The sequence below is a fragment of the Corvus kubaryi genome, unplaced genomic scaffold, assembly GCF_017639235.1.
Source record: "Corvus kubaryi isolate FWS band 111438036 unplaced genomic scaffold, C.kubaryi_AGA036_p1.0 74, whole genome shotgun sequence".
Lineage (NCBI taxonomy): Eukaryota > Metazoa > Chordata > Aves > Passeriformes > Corvidae > Corvus > Corvus kubaryi.
This window is the reverse complement of record NW_024582061.1, coordinates 4,898,507-4,924,116: the sequence shown is the minus strand read 5'-3', so window position 1 is coordinate 4,924,116 and position 25,610 is coordinate 4,898,507. Positions and strand designations below refer to the sequence as shown.

General features: G+C 41.4%; 1 protein-coding gene across 2 annotated transcripts in view; it reads right to left on the bottom strand.

Annotated features, from left to right (window-relative positions):
- Positions 1 to 3,860: 3,860 nt before the first annotated feature.
- The window catches only part of SULT4A1 (sulfotransferase family 4A member 1), a 27,523-nt gene continuing 5,773 nt past the window's right edge, over positions 3,861 to 25,610 (bottom strand). The window contains exons 2-8 of one of the 2 annotated variants that reach the window (XR_006020077.1): positions 14,156 to 14,286; positions 12,680 to 12,760; positions 12,449 to 12,575; positions 10,332 to 10,426; positions 8,792 to 8,930; positions 7,092 to 7,221; positions 5,427 to 5,503 (exon numbers count right to left, since the gene is read on the bottom strand). Coding sequence is in view for 1 of the 2 variants with exons in the window: in XM_042050954.1 (XP_041906888.1) it covers positions 5,391 to 5,503; positions 8,792 to 8,930; positions 10,332 to 10,426; positions 12,449 to 12,575; positions 12,680 to 12,760; positions 14,156 to 14,286 (686 nt within the window). In the remaining variant the exon portion in view is untranslated. Of the gene's footprint in view, positions 5,504 to 7,091; positions 7,222 to 8,791; positions 8,931 to 10,331; positions 10,427 to 12,448; positions 12,576 to 12,679; positions 12,761 to 14,155; positions 14,287 to 25,610 lie in introns of both variants that reach the window. The other variant, XM_042050954.1, reaches the window with a different exon arrangement.

The following is a 25,610-nucleotide window of genomic DNA, read 5'->3' as shown; positions in this document are numbered from 1 at the left end:
ACAGGGGCAGACTGCTGGCCTATAGAGGTCCTGAGCTGTAAAACCTCTCTGATTCAGGTACTTCAGGGGAAAGGTGAAAGAACTCCTGTCAAGCAGAACTGTGGATTAAACCATGCATAAACCAGATTCTTCTTCATCAGGGGCAGTTAGGGGTGGCCTCCTGTTCTCCCCAACGGACTACATAAATCACTGCAGTCCAACATGAAAAAAAAAGTAAAAAGGCCTTATTCTATCCCTGAGCTTTGATGTATTTTTTTGATAGATTAAGGGAGATTACTTGAAAACTATACTGTAGCCACTTTCTGGAAAAAAAAATGCAGTGTGTTGCAGAATCCAGACACGCTGGCCATGCATCAGCAACCAAATAATAATGCTGTTTTCAAACATCCATGACAAATTCAGTATTTCAGTGATTCAGTGATAGTTCTCATTTAGAGACCATAACTTGAGAAGAAGTGTGTAGGATCACAGGAATGTAATGGCTGTATATGGCAACATAGTTGTTGCTAGAAAATGTAGTTTTGAAATTTCTTCTTTATTTCAAAGACTTCATGTAAATTGCTGCAGATTACTGAGTAAAAGAGTCACCAAATGATCTATACTTGCATGGTTAAAACCCAAATGTTTACAGCTTTAATTGACCCATGTCATATTTTTGTTTATATTCCTTTTTCATCCTGTTTAGAGTACACAGGCTTATACAGATCTTTAATACTAAAAACAAATCAGAACTATTTTAGCCTCTAATCTCACTGGTATTTACTGAGGAGGGAACAAGGAACGTGTCCAAAATGGTCTGGCTGCTAAGAGAGACCGACCCCTCAGCATGTGTGGCTGGAGCAGGGTGGTTAAAGAACTAAAACTGGAGACCCACTGTGGGTCTTTCTTTGTGAGTTTAAATCCTACCGGCTGTGGGGTGGTAGCAACCCCAGCTATTGAAAGTCTCCTGCAGCATTTCCAGGATTATCTGTTTCAGTAAGGTTAGAACTGCCGCTGGGGGCAGGGGGGGAGGTGCAGAATAATGGGCAGAAGCAAACAAGAGTGACACCTGGGAAAAATGATGGTTTTTTCCTTTGAAACAAAAGAACTGTCTTCCCAGAGGAGCTTGAAATCTAAACATTTTCCCTAGTTATTTTTTTCCAATTGGTTCACTTTTTGTAAGTCCTTAGAGCTCTCCTTTATTTTATGGGTGACTCTCCTCCAAAACCGAAAGGAAGCAGATGTAAGGACTGCAAGGGCTGCAGTCTTAACACACTGTGGCACCAGCTGCAAGGATTAAATTGTCATCTTATGCTCAGGGCTAGCAGAAGCTGAGTATGTGACAGAGATGGTGACAGTGGATTTAATGTCTGGGTGGCAGTTGCTTTGAATATCACTCGTACCACACACATCAAGCCAGTCGGCATATTAGTGACTGTGACTGGGATCAGTTTGAGCAGTCACTAGGCTGCCTTTCTTTCTTCATCTTGTGTGCTGTCACACATTGCAGCACTCCCTCCTACAAAACAGCATTCCTCCCAAAATCAGGTTTTAGTTAATACACGCCATGTGGCAGTGCGGATCTGTCTCTCCTTCTTGCTCAAGGACATGCTTCCACCTTTACAGGCAATCTTTCACAGGTGAAACTCAGCCTGTGTGTGAAACAGACTGTTCCCAAGCAGAGACCTCCAGCCAGTTGCAGGGCTGGTACAGAGGAGTTCGGACCAGGACCTGGGAGGACACCTCCAACCCAGGGCAGCACCTGAGGATGTGCTTTGGCTCTTGGCACAGCCCATTATCGGACACCACCATCCACATCTGTTCAAGTTAATGTCAGCCTGTAAATTACAGCAACTGAGGAACCAGCACACATTTGCTTCTGCTGTCTCTCCTCCGTGGTGGCCATTCCTGGCAGAGAGGCAGCGTGGACAGCTGGAGGTGGCAGCTTCTCAAACGACTCCAGCATGCATTGCCAGGGCTTATCATCTGTGCACAGAGAGAACTCCAGCAAAAGTTGTTGCATGGCTTTACAATTTTGCCCGTGGATGAAGTGGCAAAATCCAGAAAAATCCTGCTGTCACAGTACAGCTCACCAAAAGAACCTAATGCTCCTGACTTAGCTCTTCACTCTTTTTAAAACCAACTTATGGTAAGGAGTCCTGCGCTGCTAATAGTTATTCTGATATGTCGGGGCTCTAAAGCACAAAGGCTTGCCCTGCATTTTTGTAAATTTTTCTCACATTCGTTTTTAAAGACCACACAGCTCAGATGCTTTCAGAAGGATATGGGATGTTACATGCACCTAAATGTGATCAAGCCTGAGAGTTGTAAGGAGGTGTTGTTCCAGGCTGCCTGAAGAATTTGCCATCACTCTCCCATCTTTAAGAGGGGTGGTTTTTAAGCTGATAGACCAGACTGGAGTGGCATCAGTTTTCTTGACTTTCTTGCCACTGTCTGAAGCTAAAACAACAGTTTGTATTGGAGTATGACTTGGCACTAGAGGTCTAAACCTCATTAAGCTGAAATCCAGGTATGTTCTATTTTTAAAAAGATGCTCATTTTTGCTGATTCTCTTTCCATTGCCAGAATGAAGCTGATCATTGGGTGCATTTCTGTTCTGCATGATACACAGTGTGACAGGTAGCAGAAAATACTCATCTGCACATGTTTTATGATTCAAACACTAGAGGACACCAGTCTACAGATCCTGCAGTAGAGAAATCAAATGGACTACATAGTGAGATTACACATCATCATTGCTGTACTGTGCCCTTCCCACAGGTGTGATCACTGGGTTTGGGATTTTTTTTTTTTGTTAATATTATTTGATTCAGTTGAATCTTTGTTTAATGTTTTTCTTTTGACTGAAGCAACAAAAGCGGTTCCTTAATCCTCTCTTTAAACCTTTGCTGGTAGCTACTAAGTGGTGGTATTTATAGCCCAGGCAAAAGTGGATGGTTTACCACCACAAGACAATTATGATGGTGACTCAAGCCTTTACATGTAATTATTGCCAGAACTATTGGTGCCGTGTTGTGAGGCTTATACAAAAGTGCTGAGAACCTTTACTGGTTATTCCTCAGCTTTCTTGTTTTTCCCCTTTCCTGCCCAACTTCACTGCAAGGAACACTTGAACCTTCATGACTCCAACAAACCTGGACAGGGCACAAACTTGGCAGCCGTTTCCTCAGCAGAAGCAGCTCACCAAATTGGAATGTTGAGGGGAGAAAAAAAGAAATTCTCTTGGTTTTCTGGTCTTGTTGTTCTTAATTTGCAGTGCTTTGGTACCAATGAGGCATTCTCTCCACAGACAATCTGGGCCAGGGGGTGTCTGTGCTTGTGCAGAATCTTGGTAACATTTGGCTGAGTCCTGAAAGTTCAAGTCGTCGAAAAGAGAAAGGAGCTTACTACCTCTGGATTTTTATAAAAAAACTCAAATGCTTTCAAATACCAGAGATCCAAAGGTAGAATTCCAGCACAGCTGATGTGGCAGCTGGTCGCCCTCTGCACAGGCAATGGCATATGGATGGACCTGGCTGTTAGAAATGGGGCTGTGGGACATTGCTGGCTTTTGGGCATTGGCTACAGCAAAGAAAAGCAGCTCTGGGGACCAGAGCAGCATTCCCTGGTGCCTTCACAAATGTTAGGCACTCAGTAAGGTTGTATTGCTTGTACACCTTTGGGATTAAGTTATTAAAGTAGATTTTTGGTGCTAATGAAATTTTCTTCTGACTCAAATCTGCAGGAACTGTGGGGAAATTTTGTCTTCCTCTGTAGCGAGAGGGAATTCTCCTTCTCCCGTGTTCCTGCAGTTTGTTGTAGTTTGTCTGCAAAGACCACCCAGCCTGAGTGGGAGGTCTAGAAAATGAGCAGCCACAATGCACAGAACACGTCTTTTATTCAGTAAGCAAGCAAGCACAGAAGTATAATGTGTAGTGCTTAATATTCATACAGTACTAAAAATATAAAAATAGAAATAAAATTTCACTGAAAGCATTTTCACTCACAAATATACAAGGAAAAGTGCTGTCAAGCCACATCATGCTACACCACTTGCCAGTGCTGAACTGACAGTTTTCCAACAGAACTGAAACACTAAAAACTAGTCCTTCCTCACAGTTTTTGGTGAGCCTGAACATTTGACTATCAAAAATGGGCCTCCTGCAGTTGAGAACCTAAAAAGCATAGATGTCATAATGGAACAATAAAATAATTTGGGAGAGTTCTGTAGTGATAGTAGCCTGCTTCAGGCTGTTTGTGTAGAAAGTAAAAAAAGAGAAGAGAAATAAACTTGAATCCTGATTATAATCCAGATCAGTCATGGCTAATAATTCCTGGAACTTAATGTGCATGGATATTTGTGCAATACTCCCACCTGCTGGCATATCCATCAACTCTCTTCCTCAGATGCTGCCGTTCCCTTTGCCTGCTTTACACTGGCACAGATCTTGCCCTTAGGTCTGGTGGAGCCCAGGAGAACAACCCATAAACAATGCTAAGTGCCCTCACCTTTTGGTGGGACTGGAGCTGATCCAGCACCTTAACTTCTCTGGCTGCCCCTAAAGGGAGAAGAACATCCACACAGCAAAGTGATAGGGGCTGGAGACTGATTCCTCAGGAGAGTCCCCACACCAGATTCCTGGCTTTTAAGCCCCATTTTGAGGGAGTGACCTAGAGCTGAGGGCTTAAGAATCTTCTGTTTGCTGACCCTGGGCATGGAGCTGAACTGCCTCCATCAGGGGCTGTCTCCATAAAGGCATGGGTGGGATTTGGGATCAGGCTGAGAATCACAGCTGTAAATCAGAACAAGCCCTGTCTCGCAGAGTGTGTCAGTGCACAGAACCTACTCAAATCACACAGATAAGGGTGTGCAGAACCTAATGTGAACCCCACTGGGATCAGTTCTTATTTTGGAATGGGATGTATTTATACTTGGTTATACCTGCTATAAAAATAAATGTGACGATTAACCCCTGAGATCATTCTAGCATACTGTTTTGGCCTGTTACTTGTTTCCCTCAGAAATAAATTTTTATTTGGTTTACGGATGTTTATTTAGGTTCTAGTGACAAGCTTTTATAAAACACATTAAATAATCAATGTGGGGCTGAAAAGGTGTACATTCTAGTTGCATATATGATACATACCTTATACGTATATAATACATTCCATAACAGCTGAATGTTCTAGTATTGTCTGGGAAGTTCTTGCATGGGGACAAAGGACTTAAATACTAGAAGATAAACAGCTGTTCAGGATCAAAGATAATTGCATCTGATAAGGTTTACTTGGATTGTTTTTCTTTCTTTAAATCTTATTACACATAATAGCTACAGTAGTTTGTCCAGCAGGTAATAAATGAATGCATAAAGCACTTCTAGCTATATCTGGATATCATATGCATGCATTTTTTATAAATAAAAATCGAATGTGAGGTCACATTTTCCCATCTTCTGTTTATAAACTAAATCAAATTTCTCATTCATTGAAACAGTGAAGATGTCTTTCCACAGCCCAACTCGTCCTGAAACACAGAAAAGAACACAAGTCAGAGAGTGCATGTAACAGGACACCAAATACCTACAGTCTAGTTGTACAGGGCACCAAGTATCAGCTGTGAGATTCTGATCAGTCTGGGCTTTCACTGAAAGCTTAATGAGACCTAAGGGTGTTCACTGTGTCACCCAAAACTCTGGAACAACCCTTGCAAAGCCTAAAATATGGACCATACACCTCTTCAGCTGCACCAGCCCAGTGTTACACAGGAAGAATTCAGATTTGTATGAGACTTTACTCTGGCCTTAATCAGAAATGAACACAGATTTTGGGCTGGGTGTTCACTTAAAGGTGGATTTCTGCTTTCAGTGCAAACTATGGCTGTTTAATAATTCCAAGAGCTAACAACACATTCCAAAAGTACGGTGTCTACAGCACCCACTTGTTAGGGAACTATCCAAAAGGTACATGGAATGTGGGGTATAAAACTGACTACTGAAGTGTAATATTTTCATTGCTAATTTCTATTCTTTTGTGTCTAGAGATAAGTCCAAGAGATGAACTTCCATTTCTCAACATGGGGAGATTTGTTTGTTAAATACAAGTTTCTATCTATGAAAGAGAACAAGTGCCATGCACTCAACTTGTGCCACTGACATTTTAATTTTGAACACAAGGAATAGGAAGCTTTTGGGGGATGCAATATGGACACTGGACATATTCCTCATAGGAAGCATTCTATGGGACCCAATCAGTAACATAAGCTGGTGACCCTGCTGAACCTACCAGCCAAGAACAGCAGCCCCCTTAACAACTGTTTCAAAGCAGCCCAAAATGTATTTAACTCAAAGTCAGCCAGGGTTACTTATGGCTAAATAAGCCCCATGGAATAACTGGACTGGGAGGCCCAATTATCTTCTCATTTATGCTGGAGATAGAGACAAAATCCAGACTGAAAGGAGAATTGGGACTGTGCTACCAGAGTTCAATCATAACAGCAAGAACAAAGCTACATGCAGGGAGCTTAATTATGCATTTGATGCATAAGAATACCCATTTAATTCAATTACCATTGCTTTTATGCAGCAACTTTATAATTGAGACCAAAGACAAAACTGTCTGAAGCATCTACATATTACTTATTAACATGATGGTATAGCATGTGTGGCAAGGGACATTTTATGAAATCAGGGCTTTTCTGTAACTCCTGAAGGTATGAAAGTATCCTGGTTTCTTCTCAGGATCCAAAGACCAGAATAACCTGACATTGAAAATCCCATATATTGTTTTCACCAAATTTCTCATGTATTTTTTAAAAAATAAATTAAGAAAGTGCTTACAATCATAAACATCTGATACTAACTGAAATTTTGCTCTGGCAACTACAACTGCAAAAAATACAGCATGAAACACAGAACCCTGTATTTCCCATTCAATAATGATAATAAAATGTTTTCTTCCTCTGTAAAGAAAAGCCTGTTATGTCTGAGTCTCCCTAACAACATGTATGGACAAATGACAAGTTTTACAAATGACATACATACACAGGGGATTATTTGTAACAATTGTTTTCTTTTTTACCATATGAATTGATAGCTTGTCAAAAAGTCACCCACCTGGTTTATGATTTGAATCATGCAACTGCGTAAATTATGATGTGATTAGAGTCAAATACAAGTAACATATCTAATCATTGTTCTGCTTTCACAGCAGTTCAGGGTTATCTTCAGAGTAAAGATCAATGTGCTAAAAGAAAAAAAAAATGAAGAACTAAAATAAAGCAAAATAATAAAGTAAATGTAACTAATGACAAATTAAAAATATTTGAAACAAATTACAATCAGCTGTCATGTCATTGCCACCATTCTTTGTCACAGAAACGAACAGAGAAGGAACAAAGCACTGCTAATGAAGCTACATTCTGGAGAAACAAAATATTGTAAAAGCCAAAGACAGCAAAGAAAAGAAATTCAAAATAAGGATATTTATACTGAAAAGCACACAGCGAACAAATGACAAAATATCACATTAAGTGCTGTAGCTCCCTTCCTTCTCTATTACAACATGAAGGCTTCCTTTTGACACATTTGTAGCCAGTAGAAATAAGAGGCTACGTGTGGGCCACCAAGGAGAACACAACCCCGCTGTTTGTAAAGCCTTGTACCCACACAAGCACCTTATCCAAGGACTTTGGGATGTCCCAACCAAATGTGGGATAATTGAATAAATAACTAGCTGACACAGAACTAGTAGTCAAGAGGGTCTCATGATATCTGGTATTTTCATCAGAGATTTGAAAACAATTATAAATATTACAGTTGGTATAATTTGCAGATCACATGAAGGCTGGCTGAAAATGGTAGTATGGAAAGGGCTGCTACACACAGATATCTAAGAGCAAAGTATTCCTCTCATAATCCCTGAAAAAGGGACAATAACCGGCAAACTGATTCCTCTGAGAGACTTTGCAGTCATGATAAACATGTGCTTCATGTATGATGCTGTATCATAAAGTGCTAAGAGGACTATGGGTGGAAAACAAGGAAAAGTTCCAAATAAAACTGGATTCAATTAGTGTATGAAGTGATTTTATGTTTGGATAAGGCATATGTTGGGGTAACATAGGAACTGATCATCTTGACCTGGTTCTCTCATTTCTAAAAGTGCTGTAAAACAGCCCACAGAAAATAATTTGAGGGAGCCTAAGTTCACTCTTACACTTCTCAAAGACTACTGAAAGGACTTGATTTCTTATCAAAGGACAGATGGATCAACAGATCAAATGGCAGCTCCAGGTTCCTAGAGAAAGATCTCACCAGAATAAACATCTGGAAGATAAAGACATTTTACACAGCTGAGGTAGGTAACGAAAATAAAAGGCTCATAAGAGAAGCTGTGGTTCCTTGTAATTTTACACATTAGAAATATCTGCTATTCTAGAAAATCTGATATACTTCAACCCAAGGGCTCAGGCCAGGATAAACTGTATGAGATGGTACGGGCTTTGGCATGCCAAAGGTCAGAAGGAGCAGTGCAGAGTTCTCAGCACGAAGAGCTGAATCCACCGAGGCAAGACAAAGACCCTCTGACAGAGTGGTCTGAAATTACACTGTTAATCTTGGATTCTTCCATCCTTTCCTATCACTTCTACCTAACTTGATTTCAAAAGAACCCAGCCCCCAAATTGCACCAACAGTCAGTTCCCTCCCATCCTTTACATGGCAATATTTTGCCAACATCTAACACACCCTAGAGGTCACTAATCTGCTTCTTGCAACTTCTCCAAGAAGAGTTTTGCTGTGGGATTTAAACATACCCCTGCCAACAGGAAGAGCCTCTGCATTACAGCACTGATCAATGAGTTGATGGCAGTGTTCCACCATGGATTCCAACTGTGCTTTGTCATAAGAAACTCCTAAGAACCTCACCAGCTGCTCAACCATTGTTGCTAGGTCCTGTAAGAGAGCATTTAAAACCCAGGTTATTTCACAATGTTTAAAATTACATTTTTAATGAGTTTAAATATTTCAAAGTAAGCTATATGCCAGGGAGTGTGAAAAATACAAGTGCAGAAGTTGCAGAAACACCACTGCCTCGAAGTTTTGCCACCTTCCAAATTGCTGAAAAGAAACACATTCCGAGCAATTAGAGTAAGACAGGTTTGCAGAGAACATGGCCATGATGTTCAGATGTTGGAACAGGGAACAGCTGAAAAGTAACTGTGATGCTTCCCACTTCAGAGAACACCCCACCCTTAACTGATCCCTTTGGAATACCAGTGCATTTCAGAGGATTTAAAAATTACTTTGATTTTCACCTTAGTCAAATAAGCAACTAAAACCATTAGGAGAGCCCTTCTTCCGCTGTCAGGTTCTGGGACTGCATTCATGTGGATGGAAAGAAGCTGGTGAGGTGGCCTCTGAAAATAACCATTAATTTACATCTCTGGAAGTCCAAGGTTCCTCAGTATGAGTTGCAAGAACAAAATAGTAATATTTATCAGGAAGCAGAAGGATGCTGTGATGCCACCAGCTGCTGAGCACAGCTAGCAATACATTAATTATTCAAAACCCTGGGTTTGAAATAATTTCGACTAAACTTTACTAACTCTGATTGTATTACACCTTCTTTTAGAACCCCACTCCATTAGAAGGCTCAGTAAAGCTGGAATTATAATTTACCCAGATTTTTATTGAGTCTTGTCCTGATTTTGTCTTTTTAGAAAGAGGAGCTGGGTTTTTCCTATGTTTGCATTAGTTTTCCAGACAAATAAACATTTCGAAGTATTTTCATTAGCTCTCAAACATGCATTACTGCAATAAGAAATACATACCATTTTCACCAGATTTCTGACTAAAGTGGATTTATTAGCCAGCATACAGTAAGGACCCAATAATTATATCCACCTACATGATCATACCCTCATTGTTCTCAAACTTGTTTCACAGAAAGCAGCAAGAGCAACCAAATAATCATTATAAATGCCAAATGCATAGGAAAAAATATTGATTATATACTTTTTTTCCTCATTGGAACAGCACATACAGCAAGACTTTTTTTTTAAATGAATGTCCAAGGCTGAGTGTAGCAAGTACTGAACAGTTTCACATTGCTGCCTTCTCTGCAAGTAGTTCAGTGCCTATGGATGCAGGCAGACTCCCCAGTAAATTGCTATGTATATGAAAGTGCTTAAAGTCCATAGAAGCGACTGAATTTTTAAAGCCAGTGCTTTAAAAATGCTATCAGGCATTAGGGAGCCCAAATACGGACACAAAAATGTAATTTTGTGCTTCATGTATTTGAAAAACTAGGATGCTAAATGAGATTAAAGCACCATTTTGCTACATCTAACCTACCTTATGCATATCTTCATACTTGAGAAAAAGTACATTGGCATCCATGTGGTGTTCCCAAAACTCTTGCACGTGTTCAAACCACGAACCATATCCTACTACAAAGACATTATGATTGGCATGAGGAAAATGAACATTTCTGTTATTAAGCCATTATCAAAAAGGAAAAAAAAGAAAAAAAAATGAAATAACTGGAGCAGCTCATAGCCCCAGGAGAACAGTATCTCATTTTGACCCATGCGATGGAAGACCTAACCCTCCCCCCAAAACTTTACTTGTTTGTTTTCCACTTCTCTGATTAAGTCCACATTTGCACTGATCTCAGTCAATTTGTGTGTCTCTACCAGAGGTTCAGCCACTGGTACTTGTTACTTACAACCTCAAGAATCTCTTTTGTTGCCAATATTAGAAGACAACCCCATGAGAAATGCATTTTGCATATTTCTCTGTTACCAGTGACTAATACCCACAAAGTACTCACATAATCAAGGCAGAAGCTAAACAAATATGGTAAGATGATTTCCAATTTTTTCCCAATATTTTTTTGTCAAATTTTATCCTTTCAGCAAAGCAGCTGTAGAAAATTTTTTTAAAAAAAGCTTTTTAGGGTATTTTGAAGCCACCTTTTCTCTTTGAAAAAGGATTGTTTGATTCTGGTAACTGGAACACCGATGTGTTACCTTCATGAATCCATTTCTTAAGGGGTCTGTGGAATGAGAATAGCAAAAATGGAATCTTTCCCTTAAAAAAATTGAAAATTGGTCAGTTGATAAAAATTATTTTCCTACGAAACTGATCTCTTTGTCCACTGTACATGTTTGAGTTACCAGGATTCTGCTGTATTGCTTCCATGAGGTGCAAACATTCAGCTGAATGCTAAATTTACTGTATTATAAGGATCCCATTTGCACAATTACGGCCACAGAACATATGGGCTCTGGGAGGTTGTGATAAAGCCAGGTAGCTGCTACAAGATAAAGACACAAATAACTCTTGGGATACTTACATGGAAAAGAGCACCCAACCTTCATTCCATTCTCAGAGAATGCAAATGGAAAACTGAAGGTAGGCTGGAATGGGAGGAGAGCATTAATCCTGCTCAAGCTTGCAGGATAAGGAGCAGCAAAGGTTTTTAAGGCCTGTTAAATAACCTCCATTGGTAGGCTTTACCTTTTTCTTCCCTTTGGCATTACAGCTCCTTCAGTATCAGGTCCCCTAAATTCCAGGTTTGCTGCTCTGGATCTGGAGGAGATCCTGCTCTCAGAGCTCAAGGTACCTGGTGAATTCTTAGTGTCACATTAAGGTATCAGAGGAGATTTTGTAGAGAAATAAAAGGCAGTAGGAATTTTTTCCTCTTCCTAAGCTAGAGAGTGTGGCAATCCCTTGGCAAAAAGCCCAGGGGCAGTCAGTTATGTGAGAACACGGGGCTTGCCCTCCCTATCAGCTGGTGCAGGAGAGCTACGCCAGGCACTGCAGCCTGAGTGGGAGCATGGTGGGTGTGTCATGAAGGAGCAGCTGGCTGAGCAGCTGGTGAGCTCCTGCAAAGCAGGTGATTGCATTCTCCTCACAGAGCTGCATTTTTCAGGCAGCAGCAGCCTGCAGCTGCCTTCTCACGGGGTCTCACTTGAGCTCCCTGGTACACTCCATGCAAACTAGAGAACTTTGTGTCAACGTGCAAGGGATGAACCTTGAGCTTTTGGCTGAAATTTAAATATTAAAGGAATTACCAGGAAAACAACCCCAAACCTGAGGACCAGAAACACTCTTGAGGAGTAGCTGACAGTGAGGAATAACTGAAATCAAATGATGCTGGGAGTATTCACCACTTTTTATAAGGTACCTGGCAGCCTGCAAACTGAATTTTAGAAGAGCAGACTGGAGTTCTGCTCTGGTTCAGGTGGAAAACTGCTGAACCCATGGGCTCAAATACTGTAAGGCAAATATTTACAAAAAGCATGGCTCATAGTTTGCATGGACAAATCTAAATCCCCGCAGCACTATCTGCAGCAACCTCCTTGCTGTATATGCAAAACAAATGCACCTTTATCAAGTTCACTTCTGTACTTGCAGAAGGAATGCAGAGATGAAAATAAATGTGTGCAGAGAGAACAGCTCCTTACACTTGTCATTCATAAACCTTCTGCAGAACTCCTGAAACGTTCCTCTGTAGCTCATGGTCCTTAGGGAGCGGTGGAACTGGTAATAAGACACCACCAGGTCTTTGGGGTTTCGAGCCATGTATATTACCTGTGATGGGGGGAAAATCATCTTGTTGAAAGCTTTTTCCTCATCCCAAAGCACTCACACAACTGCTGCCAGTAGAGTTAGAACAAACACGAGCTCATTTTCACCTTTGAGTTGCCGTTGTGGAGGTCCGAAGGCAAAAACCGATAGGGCAGGTGGCTTTTGATGAGGCGAGGGGACGTCAGTTCCTAAAACAAAGCAGAGGGAATCGTTTCCTATTGAGCACTGCTTCAGGCACATCCTGAGCTGTCCTGAACTATCACCCTTGAAGCCCTTTACTACAGGGACTTCCATTCACAAATTCTCTTCCCGAATTAACAGGAGCTTGCAGGTAGAAATCAGGTCAGGGAGTTACATCTAGTTTTTAAATATCAAAAGGTTGGATAATATGTTGGGGGTTTTATCATTTTGGATTTTTATCCCTTTTGTTTTCAAAGTACTTCCATTTGTAGGACCTTCTCAGAAAGAGAATATAACAGCCAACGATTTTTAATATCAAACTAACTTTATCTGCAGTGATGCCTCCACTAAAAATCCTTAAAAAATATTAGAAGCTCTGAAAACACCACCCCCTTTTTCCAAATTTTACTCTCAGAATTATGCCCAAAGGTTTGTCTGAGTGTGTGAACGTCCTTCAAACAATATTTTTTCTGTAATTGGAGACAAAATTGTCTTACGACACAAATCATGGTCTGCTATTAAAAACTGAATAAATCCATACTGAATCAGGCTCCTAGCACATGGCATAGGGAAGAATGTGTAATCTCAAACTAAACCTCTTACTATTGCCACCACTTTTTTGCATCAGGGTAGCACTGAGGTCTTGCTGGATTAGGCATCACAGACGAAAATGAGCAATCTCTGACCTCTAAATACTCTCAGCCTAAAGTAGGCTGAGGCTGCAGTTGTCATTGACCACACACAGCTTAATTCTATCCCTGCCAGCCTTAGCTTGCTCAGTTCAAGCAGCACTGCAGCTGTTACAGGATGGCCCTGCACAGTTGGCCTAATAATTCCAAGATGTGCCTCTGTCAGAAGTGGTTGCAGCAAGGACAAGATCACACTTATGTGCCATGCAGCTGGACCTCAAGGGACTCTTAAGAGCGTGGGATTTCATGCAGGATATTCCAAACCCCTCAAACTACACCCACAGAGTCTATAGAGAACCAGGATCTGTGGATCTGAAGATTGAGATGTGTAAATTTGGAGCAGTGGGAACACAGATCCATGGATATCTACATTTGTACTTCCTCTTTCACAAATTCAGGGAAGGAATCAAAGCAAATTTGCCTCATTTGGCCAGCTCCTGTTTACGTAAGCAAGAGAGGCCAGGAACCTTGATTCAGAAAACCCACTGCCAAGATATTTAGGACATGGAGAAACATTTAATGTACTAAACAGAATACAATAAAGCTTAAAAAAAGCAATTTAAAATAAGCCAATAACACTCCGAATCACTGCAACATTCTGAACAAGTCTGGCGATGAAAAGGAGAGGGACACAGGATGAAATGAAGTGATAAACATGGAAACAAGCAAAAAGATACCCAAATGCTGGAAGACTTTCTTTGCAATAAATTGTACCTTGATGATGTCCAGACCGGGCTGAGGGTACTCTAGGACTGGAAGTTGCTCATCTATATTCATTAGTCCAATCTCATCTGGATCAGCTCCCTGACTCACTAGATATACCACTTCCTGCAGCAAGCCTGTGCCTGCAGAAACCAAACAATGAAAGAGAACAGATTGTATTACAGCTCTTATCTAAACACAACCATACGAAGGGAGACCTAAACAGAGAAATAACAGCAACTTTTGTCCTCAGCAGTCTGCTGTGAGCTAAGTCTGTAACTACTGTTTTAACGTAGTATGTCAGCTCCCTTAGTTTTAAACACATGCAGATCTTTCATGCAAAAGACCTGAGATTTTTTAAATTCAATAACAATTTAAATATCTTTGCCCCCAAATTGTTTAACCCATGAATTGCAAAGCATTTAATGAAAAGTTTTACCCCATAAATGTTACCTTGGCAAAACAGTACTATTTCCATTTTAGAAATTAAAAAACGACGCGAACAGAGGTCATTCAAGTTCTCGAAATGCATTAGTGGCTGTGCTGAGAGACCTTTATTCTAAATTGCAGGCAAGGCCCCTGTTATGCAATGATTTGAGAGTCTGTTTATGCATCCAGGTTATGGAGTGGATAAAGCCCCGAGCACACCCATGCACACTGAGTCAGTCACAGGCTTTAGAGGCCCCAATTGCATTATCTCTCCCCACTCTGAGGACATTTACAAAGCAACCATTAGATGTGATGGCCAATGACTGCACTTTGGAAAATTAATAGGTACTTCAATTAGACCTTTGGACAGGGAAACTATTTCAAAGTGACTTTACCTTCATGCAGGTAGGGAACTCTCAAAACAGGCAAATACAGAGATATTTGACAGAGGGTTATGAAGAGAAAAGCTCTTGGTGAGATGGAGGAGCAGAATGGGGAGAGATCCCAGCAAGCCAGGGGAGGGACCCCACAGTTCAGATGAAAAGTTCCAAGGGTGTGGGACGTCCTAAAAACTGCAAAATCCAGACCCATTATTTAAGAGTTGCGAGCAGTAAGGGAAATGAAACCAGGATTTATTCCCTATCTCGTGTTGTCTAAAGGAACAAGTAATGGTTCCAGAACTGGTTACAAAGGCCAAGCCTGTCCCAACATCCCAGTCCTTGGAAAGATGAACTGCAAACTCTGAGATCATGACCATTTGAACTTGAAAATAATTTGTGAGTTGCAAGTCATTGTAACAGTCTCTAGTTAATTCACATTAACTAACAGGTCTGTGTACACAAACAGGCACCTTTGCACCAATCCTGTATTTTGTCCCAACACAAAAAACCCCCTAGTGTTTCATTAATCTGATTATTGTTTAATCTGAGACAGAAACTGTTAAGTTTGGAGTAATGGTTGGAGTAAACACAGCCCAGACACAATGTGAAAGAACACACACCTCCAAGAATTGTTTTGGATAGCAAGCACTTCAAGATTGCTCTGTTCCCTTGCTGACTGGTGGGTAAATGTAAAAGGTGTGGGCCATAAAAAAAAAAGAAGACACATTTACATTCTCATCACCCACAGAGACAGCTGTCACACACTTAATACACACTTGCCCCTGAGGCTGTTCACTCTGCATTTTTAATTTTGAGCAGATATTTTATGCATTAAAATTAACATTCATATAGTACTTTTATATCAGTTCTTGTGACTCTGAATGACCACAACCCTTGTTCTCATTAAATATTTATTCTGACAGGAAACACCCTGGTTCTCCATAAATTATTTCAGTATTTCTAATTCCACCTGCAAAAGAAATGCTATTACAGCAGCCCTGTTCTATGAAAGCAAAAGAAATAACTCTGTGGGGGATACACAATAAACTATTTTTTCATTGCTCAGCTGCTCTCTAGGCAAAAAGCTGCCATCTCTATTGTGCCTCTGAATATAGAAGGGCTGCAGGGTCGAGACAGAACCACCCTGACACTCCAGGAGAGCAGCACGTTCCCCACCAGATCACCACGAAGTCCACTGGAAAAGTGAAAAGTGAGGGCCAGGGAGCACAGCCCCCATGGCCTTACCTGGTTCTGCTCAGACCTGTGGCTATGCACCAGACTTGGCTTGATTGCCATCAGATCCATGGAGAACTGCAGAGGTGGGAAATGACATATATCCCACCCAAAGTGGGGGTTTTGGAAGCTCAAAGGTCTCCATTTAAATGTGTTTCCACCAAAACCAGTGACACATTGAAAGACAAATGCTGGGACTATCCAGTATGCTGGAACTTCTCCTCCCTACACCTGCAGCAGAATCACTGATCCCAATTTCCCTCACCCACGAACTCTGTGCTAGCTTTCTCTTTTGTCACTCTCTGTATGTCTTGGGGTGACTATTAGCCTGGCTTTTTTCCACATTAGCACTCAAGTTACTGTGCTTTGGAATTTCAGGGTCTTAACACAAATGGAAACTAGGGAATTAATTTTTGATGGAACAGCGATTTTTGTTTAACTCATCGCCCTTAATCAATTATTATTTACCATACACACACATTCCAAGAGCTCCAGGTAAAAAAATCATCATTTAAATGGTTTCCTGTTTAAAAGAACAAATTAAAGCATCAGAGGCTTATTTTTTTCAAAAGAAAAATATCTAAAAGCTTTTATGTATATGATTAGATATGTATGACCTCCTCACATCTCTACTAGGATTAAACCCAAGTCAAATTAAAGATATCAGAGCTGAATGTACTTTTGGGTTAGAAAAGATGACTTAACCTAGCAACAGGCAGCCCAAATTCCAGACCTGGCTGCTAGGGCAACATCTTCAACCCTGGGAACACTGGCTGGCTGGAAAACCAAATAAACTGGGCTACTGAACCTATCCACATGATGAGAAGCCCAAGTCTGGACTAGGACTAGGACTAGGAGAATTTGTTAAAATGCCACAGCATGATGGGATGTGAGTCTTCTGCTGCAGCCCCATCTGTGTGTAAAACATACAGAAATTTGCCATTTGACCCAGCTGATTTAGTGATCTCTCTGGATATTTGCAAGAACCATCTTTTTATGGATGGAAGGTAAATTCCTGAAACTGAGATTGATTATCAAAGGAGATTGTGTGAATAACGCCAGCAATCCCAGTCTATCACAAAACCTGGCCAGATCTAAATGTCACAGAAACTTTCTTAGTAAAAGGAAAATTATAGTACTTATTGGACAGAAGAAAAAGGTGAGGCAAGCTAAATAGAAAAAGAAAATAAGAGTATGCAGAGCTTCTCTCTGTACTCCCTAGATTTCTGGCCCTGCTGAGGCAATGGATGCTGTGCACCTCCAGTATCTTCATTGTCTCCTCCTTGTGCTGCTGAACATCTGTACATGTACATGCACACCTCACTTGGGATGGTACAGAAGGATAACCACAAAAGGATAATCACTGAAAAACAGGATTAACTGCTAGCCTTCGGACACGAGGCACCAAATGCCACATTAACAAGTTCCCTGCAATTTTCCCTTTCTTCTTCCATCTGCAGCATTTCATCCTGGAGGAAGACTGCTCACCCTGCTACCTCCAAGGTCATACTGCCAAAACAGACATGGAATTCATGAACACTTATCAAATTACAGCTAAAATGGAGCCAGTCAGCATCCGAGGAACTCTGGTGCAATGTACCTGAGCAATCCTCTTCCTGACAAGCTCCTCTGCTGTCAGTAAAACGCCTCAGGAGAACACAGAGTGTTCCAGTTTATCACACAGTATCTGGAAAGAGAGGGGGTGGGAAACAGCTGTGAGAAGATACTGCCTTCCAGAATCGGCAGGTTTTTAGGAGACCTTTTTAAATGATCTGTGAACCTGTATTTCTAGCCTGCTGTCATTCCATAACAGCATGTAGGAAAGCAGCCCAGTCTCAGCAGCGGGAGAGTGTGCTGGTGGGGATCTGCTGTGCTTTCCTGTGCTACCTAATGGCGCACAGAAACCAGGACTCATTAAAAATCCCATCACACCCCAGCACTCCCTGAGACTGGGAACTCTTCCTTTGTGCCATTGCCATGGCCAATGCCTCAGCAGCAAGAGCAAAGTCAGTCCAGGGCCACTCTGCTTCTGCTCTTCAGGAGCTGCTGCAGCAGTGAGACAGACACGACTTGGAAACACCGCGGCTACTCCTTCTGGCTTCTGCGCATTAAATGTCTTCCCATGTCAAATTTAGTCACTGTGGGAGGGAGAAATATTCTGTAGTGCAGATGCTCTCTGGCTTCTCTCAACACTTCCTGGCCACTGGCACTCCTGTGAAGTCACTGGATATCACAGATGTGTTCGAAGTGAAGTAGCAAATATAAAACCATAAGATTCTCAGTGGAATTTCACTTCTCTATGTGGTTTCTAAGGTAGTTTCTTTCAGTGTCTCCTTTCTTATCAGCTAAGATGGGACAAACCTGCAGCCCAAAGGCCTTTGGTATATTCCCTTTATTCGCCCCTTGTTTGGAAACCACATGGAAAATTAAAATAAAGAAATACTAATGCTAGTAATCTAGCAATCCTAGTTAGCTGTACTTTATTTTATCTGCCAATGCTTGACCAAATTTTGGCTAACCCAATGCAACAGATCCATTATGACTCATAACTTTTTTATAGCATTGGTAGATACAAGTGCCCATTAAAAATGAGGGCTGCTAAAGCTGCCAGGCTGGCCTGCAAGTGCTGTACAGCAGAGCCTCACACTGTTGCTCTAATTGCCTGCAAGCTCATTCCCCCTTGGCTAATTCCAGTGTAAATCTGCAGGACAGTATGACAGATTCATCTTCACCCTACAATACTGGAGGGAAAATTAGATTTTTCCATTAGAAGAAAAAGCCATTTCCAAAACATTAAAGTATCTCCTCTTGAGGTCTGTATGTTAAAGTTCTCCTACATGTTCGAATTCCACCTGGCTTCAGAATAGAGGTTTTCATTAACAGCTAGGGTTTCAAAAATAAAAGTAATGTATATACCTTGGTGCCATATTTTCCAATTCTTCTGTTTTCCTAAATGAGACTGGGGATTCAGAATAAAGACTAAAATTGTGATGCTATATTGTCACACTATTTTTCTTGACTGACCAATTAAATATTTTTTAGAGGGCCCAATTTTCAGAAAGGACTGAATACTCATCCTGTAAGACTAAACGCCCCACAGTCAATAGTGATCTGTCATGGGAGTCTGTGGTACACAAGGAACCTGAATCCAGACCTACTGAAAGTAAAAGGCGACAACTTAAGTAAGACTGGATTAAAAATAAGTGTTAAATACACAATTTCCAGCAACATTCAGTAAGCACAGTCTTAGATTTTTAGACTTCCTAATCCATTTATTCTTCTGCTTGCAGCTACCAGCTTTTAAACCAAAACCAACAGGCTAAATTCTGGAGACATGGGTCCATTAATTCTGAGTTGTGTTTTGTTTTGCCAGAGGCTATAAACAGCACACTGTGAAAACCCTATTCTATTTAGGAGGAAAACCTACCTTCTGTTTGGTAAAAATGCTGCCACTGAACTGTTTACACACATGTATTATCCACAGAATTATTGCCATTATGTCCAATACAGTATCCTAAAGCACTGCTTTAATGAACTGGTTACAAAGCAGGGCTATTTTTGGCTAATGCATTAGTACTATTTTTTTAAAAAGCGGCCTGAGTCGTGATTCTCCCTTACATTAGCACACTAAGTACTCAATAAAGGGCAGGATGGGAAGTGCACATCCACCACAGAGCGTCTGAGGCCTGGCACTGACAGCTGGGGCAGCCCCACTCCTGCAGAGCGAGGCAGGTGACTACTATTGTCCACACCAAACACCAGCCTGGAGACAAACACCTCCTTTGGATCCTAAAACTGGAGCAACACTAGAAAATAAAACACACCAGGTCCCGTTCTCTGGGAGATTTGTGGCACAGCCAAACCCAAACCCACAGGGAATGATTCCCCAAAGAAGAGAGATTCATCTGTCTCTTCCTGGGATCAGCGCTGGCTCCAGCTGTCTCCCACACCATGCTGGGAGCATACTGGAAGAGCACAGAGATGTCAGGGAATGTGCAAGCAAGGAAACAGCAGGGATGAGAGCCTGCCAGAGCTTCTGCCTAGTGTACTAGTTAGCTAGTGTAGCCCTGGTGAAGCAGATAACCAGATTTTCTATGTTTCCTACTTTAGACTTTATAAAACCACAAGAGTAGCTCAAGTCACATACCCTCCATAAAAGCCATGGCTACCCCAGCCTGTACCAGCTGGCAGAGGTCTCTTGCTGAGGACAGCTGGGGAAAAAAGTCTTTCTTTTCTATCCTTGTTAATAAACCACAGCATCCTCACATGCTCTGCAGCAAGGGCCAGGTAAGAAGCATCCTAACAGCTCTAAGAACTGAGTCAGGTCCACAGATCTCCTGTTAAAAACAATAGGCCACAAGTTTGCCTTCATATGCCTTCTGGTTGAAGAGTCATGATTTGTGTCTTCAAGCTTGTCCTGACATCCATGATTTCCTCATATCCAGGTGTCCTGGATTTTGTCACAGGTCTGTCACAGACAGCTGCTACTGGTTGGTTACAGACCTCTCTTGGTATCAGATATTCAAAGGGAAAAGTATTTTACTCTTCTCTTGAAGCTTTAGCTGGGCTGTCCACATCTGTGGATGCTCATAATTTCTGCACCAGGTGTCATCACTAATGGAGTAACATCACACAGACTACTCCAATCCACTTAAAATTAGATTGGCCAAATTAGCAGAAGGAGTTTCTACTTTTGGCATCAACTCATGTAGCAAACTTTGCCTGGGACAAACCAGAATGCATCCACCCAAAATACTCTGCAGGTTGTTTTTCTACCAGGAATGACAAACAGCAGGCTAAGGACACCAACAGTCCTGCACTAGCACAGGCACCTTTAAAAGAGGACAACCTCACAACCCAGCTCAGGCACTGCGGCTTTCACGACAACAGAGCAATGCGCCGGGTTGTGCAGCCATAACAAAGGCTTGGCCAGCAGGACAGGAACTCGCAGGGGAAGAGATCTCTTACTGGCTAATACATGCTACAGGGCAGGTTTTGTCTCAAGCATCTCAAAATTTCCTGGCAAACTGTCCCCGTGTAAACCAGCAGCGGTACCTCCCCACAGTGATGGGCAAAAGCGCATCAGCAAAGTTTCAAATCTCACCTCCACTCTGGAGCATAGAAAAGATGCCCTTAAGCCAGTCTTACCTCAATTGTATCCTGCCCTCCTGCATCCTCTGGCAGTCCCATTCCCCCATTTTTTAGAGCCCATAGAAAAAAGCATCCCTAAATTACATAACACGTTACCCCAGCAGGAGCTCACAATCTCCAGCTGAAAGTCTTCCCACTGTTTCTAATTTCCCTTCATTTTCACACACTGTACGAAGGACAACAATGCAGCAAAGAACTTTGCTGTAATGACAAGCCATTGGGTTTTGCAATCGGGCTCAAGGACTTCATTACATTGAAGGGAACTTCATAGTTACCCTTATTCTAGGACAACTCTATCACTCTGTGCTCTGCTCTACAGTCATAAAATGGTCTGTGGATAAATGCAGAGCTTCACATCAAGCTCTGCTGACTGAGATAAGGATCAGAAATCAGGAAACAACAGGGAACATCTATTAGACACTTGTGTTGAGGTACATCTCATACCCTTTGCCATGAACATACTCCTCTCCCCATATAATAATGCCAGAAGATGTCTGTCACTACTCAAAATGCAATTCTCTGCCTCAGTTTCAACCCCTTCCAGGAAAATTGTTAGGCAAAACCTGCCTACACATTAATGTGCATTTGCACGTATTAGGTGGTCAAATTTCAAGAGTGCAGCATAGCAATAATATAAAATGAAACAGCTGCAGGTACAGGTTATACAACAAATAAAAAAGGCAGCACATTTGTTCCCAAATTTCCAGAAACACTGTTTGCCCTCTACACAACCTGTCCAGTCAGCTACTGCTTGTCTAAGGTCAGGGAGTAAAGCATTTCACCCCACACAGAATCCCACTTAAATTATAGCTGCACTAAGCAAAAACCATTCTTCTCAAGGTACCCATGTCCCCCCTCATTTAGCACGCAGTCATTCCCCCTGTCTGCTGGGCTGCTGCTTTAAGCCAGCTACAGCCAATTCCATTGCTGCTCTTCAGAATCAGAAATGGAATGAGATCTGATTGGGAGTATAAAAGGGGATCAGCCAATCAATATCACCATGGGTTTGATGCCCAAAGATTTTAGCTTTTTATACATTTTTTTATATATTTCTAGCTTTGTGGACTGTTAATACATGGTTGTATACCTCCTGGTATTTTTCCCACCCTTTCTCTTAGATTTTAGAATAAGCTAATCTTCTATCACATTCCTGAAATACTGTTTAGTCTTGTTTTCAAGAAGAGAACCTACAAGGACATTTTGTTTTCCAACCAGAATCTGAGAAGACACAACAAGAAATGGGGCAAAGAAGCCCCTGCACCAACTCAGGGCAGAACCTGGGGGAAAATTACTGAACTAGCTGCTCTTCTAACTGGACAATATTTGCTAGATATGACCATTTGTGAAACTTATAAAAATTGTGGAAATCTGATGTTGGGTGTGCCCATTACCATGGGGGCACCTGGAAGCTTCCAATAAAGACCTGCTCGTTATCTTACCATTTTAATACTGTCGTAAGGGTTTTTCCCCTTGATATCAGGCAACAGCTTACAGTATTGCAGCAAAATGAAGAGAACACACTTTTTCTGACAGAAAGCACAGGTGATCCCATAGAAGCACTGACATCCATCATTACTAATGTGCACTTCAGCTCTTCATGTAGAGAGCAATCCAGCTTCAGCAATGCCTATGGCTGTTCTGTGCTACTTTGGCAACCCTGACCAGCAGTAAACGGGCTTGTAACTGCGTGGTTAATCTGTGCTTCTGATTGCCTTGCATCAACAGGTGGGCTGTGCCAGCCATGGGGTGGCAGCAGGGCCGGGGCAGTGACTGTCCCCTGTGCTGGGCACTGCTGGGGCCACACCTCAGATCCTGAGGCAGCTCTGGGCCCCTCCGGACAAGAAAGGCATTGAGGGGCTGGAGCGTGTCCAGAGAAGGGAACTGAGCTGGGGAAGGGGCTGGAGCAGCAGGAGGGGCTGAGGGAGCTGGGAAAGGGGCTCAGCCTGGAGCAAAGGAGGCTCAGGGGGGACCTTCTGGCTCTGCACAACTCCCTGACAGGAGGGGACAGCCAGGGGGGATCGGGCTCTTCTGCCACGGCTCAAGAAAAAGGACAAGAGGAAATGCTTAATTCAATTTCAGACCTGCAATTTTCTAGTTTCTCTACAAAAATATATATGGTAGGTGACATATGCTTGTCCATGGGAACTGCTCTTCATGATATATGAAAAATTCTGGTAGAGAAGAAATGCATCTAGTGGAAAACATAGACAAAAAGGTTATATGGCTTATTCCATGTCACACAATCTGCAGCCACAAAGTCACACTGCATGCCCAGGGTACATAAGCTTGCATCACTTGCAGCCTTTTTGGGACAATACAGGGGGTAGTTCCTTCCCCTCAGCACAGGGCGTATGAGTCCCTAATGTACTGAACAAGAGAAAAGTCTTCATTTAATAAGACTGCATAATAAGAATAAAAAATGAAGCATTTTGCTTCCTTTCTTTAATAACTTCACTGTGACAAATGAACAATTAACATGAAATGAGAACAACTGGCTGGTGGGTTTGGCTGATCTACATCATTTTCTAATTGTTTAGTCTTTGAGGTCACTATCATTTAATACAGTCAATAATGATTTCACATATTCAGAATACACTTTTTAACCTGGGTAAAGCCTTTTTGCTTATTTTTTTCCTATGCCTGTTTACAAAAAAAAAAAGCAAGTTGAGTTTTGCATTACTTCACAGCAGGGAAGCAATTATGTTACATTTGCAAAAGACCCAGGAAAACCTATTCGATAACTGGAGAATTCTTCCTCTTCTGAACTGTTTGTTCTGCCTCTAGTAACATCTCTTCACTGGTTTGATAAAAGGGTCGTGAGAGAAACACTGCTATATGGATAATAAAAGGAGTTTCCCTTAACTGCAGATTTTTTTCTCCGCTTTTATTTCAAGTTTGAGGCACACAAAGACCTATTTAATTCTACTCACATTGAAATCAAGTCAAATGCATCATTGGCAAACTTAACATTGTCTTCAATTACTTATGTTTTGATAATTTTATTTATAATTTCTTTGCCTAGCAGCATTTAAGATTGAGTCAATACCTGAGGGTACTTTGAGCTTTATATAAATAAAAAGATACACCCATTTCAGAAGGACTTTCAAAGCACAGGAACCCAGTGGCTCTAACCCCCAGAAATATTAATCTGCAGAAGTTACTTTCTGCACCTGAATGGTCCTCAATGGGGTGAATTTAAGCCATGGAGTATTTACTCTTCTCAGTGGTGGAAGGAACATGATTCAGTCATCAAAAGCACGAAATCAGATTCAAATATAGACCCTGTCCATCAGTCCCGAAAGAGACAGCTCACAAAGCTTATCTCTATCACACAATGCAGTTTGCTGTTCCCTTCCTGTTTGAGTAAGAATTCCATTCATTCTGGCCAGCTGGTATGGGAATTGATGCACATTCATCTGCCATTAAAACAGAACAATATCTGAGCTTCATACATTGCTTAAAGAGACCAAATAACTGTGATGTTACTGTCAAAGAGAAAAAGTTACAAGCTACATTCTGATTTTAAAGGTATCAACTCATTCATCCAGATTCATGACACTGACAGAGGTTTCCCATCATTTGGTGTCACAGGGCATAATACTGCTTCAAAAACCGGAGGTGAAAGGAAAAGAATCCCAAATGTATTCTGTGTAAAAATGCCTTGATTTTTAAGCCAGCCTCATGATTTCTCGAGGCATGCCTCTGGGCCAGTAATATTTGCATTAATTCTTTCAATGAAGATGGTTTAAGCCCAAGGCAACAAAATTCTACAGAGGTTATAGCACTATAAATCCAGCATAGCAGAATCTGGCTTGTTGGGGAGGATGAAACAGGAAAACCTTGGAAATATGATTGCCTGACAAAAGATTTTGGGAATATGAAAACTACAGGCAACATCGAAATGAAAGCCACTTTTGAAATACCAAGTCTTAGTTACTGAACAACTAGAAAACAATGGTATGGCCACTGAAGTAATCCCCTCTTGATGAAACAATACCCTCTGCTTGCAAACAGGTCCAAGGGTCAGAGCAGACCCTACTAGCTCAGCAGAAGGGGTCCAAAGAGTAGTTTTTAGAAGTTAAGATGTAACACTCTATGGTAATATAAGAACTCTTATAGGCTGTATGTAAATGCTATAGGATTTGTATCTTGTATTAGATTGGTTAGTGACAATTAGAATATTCAGTATAGAAGATGATTTATTGTATTGTAACCAGGACTTCAGACATTCTGATTCTCTCTTCTCTATTCCTCTCTTCCACTTCTACTCTTAC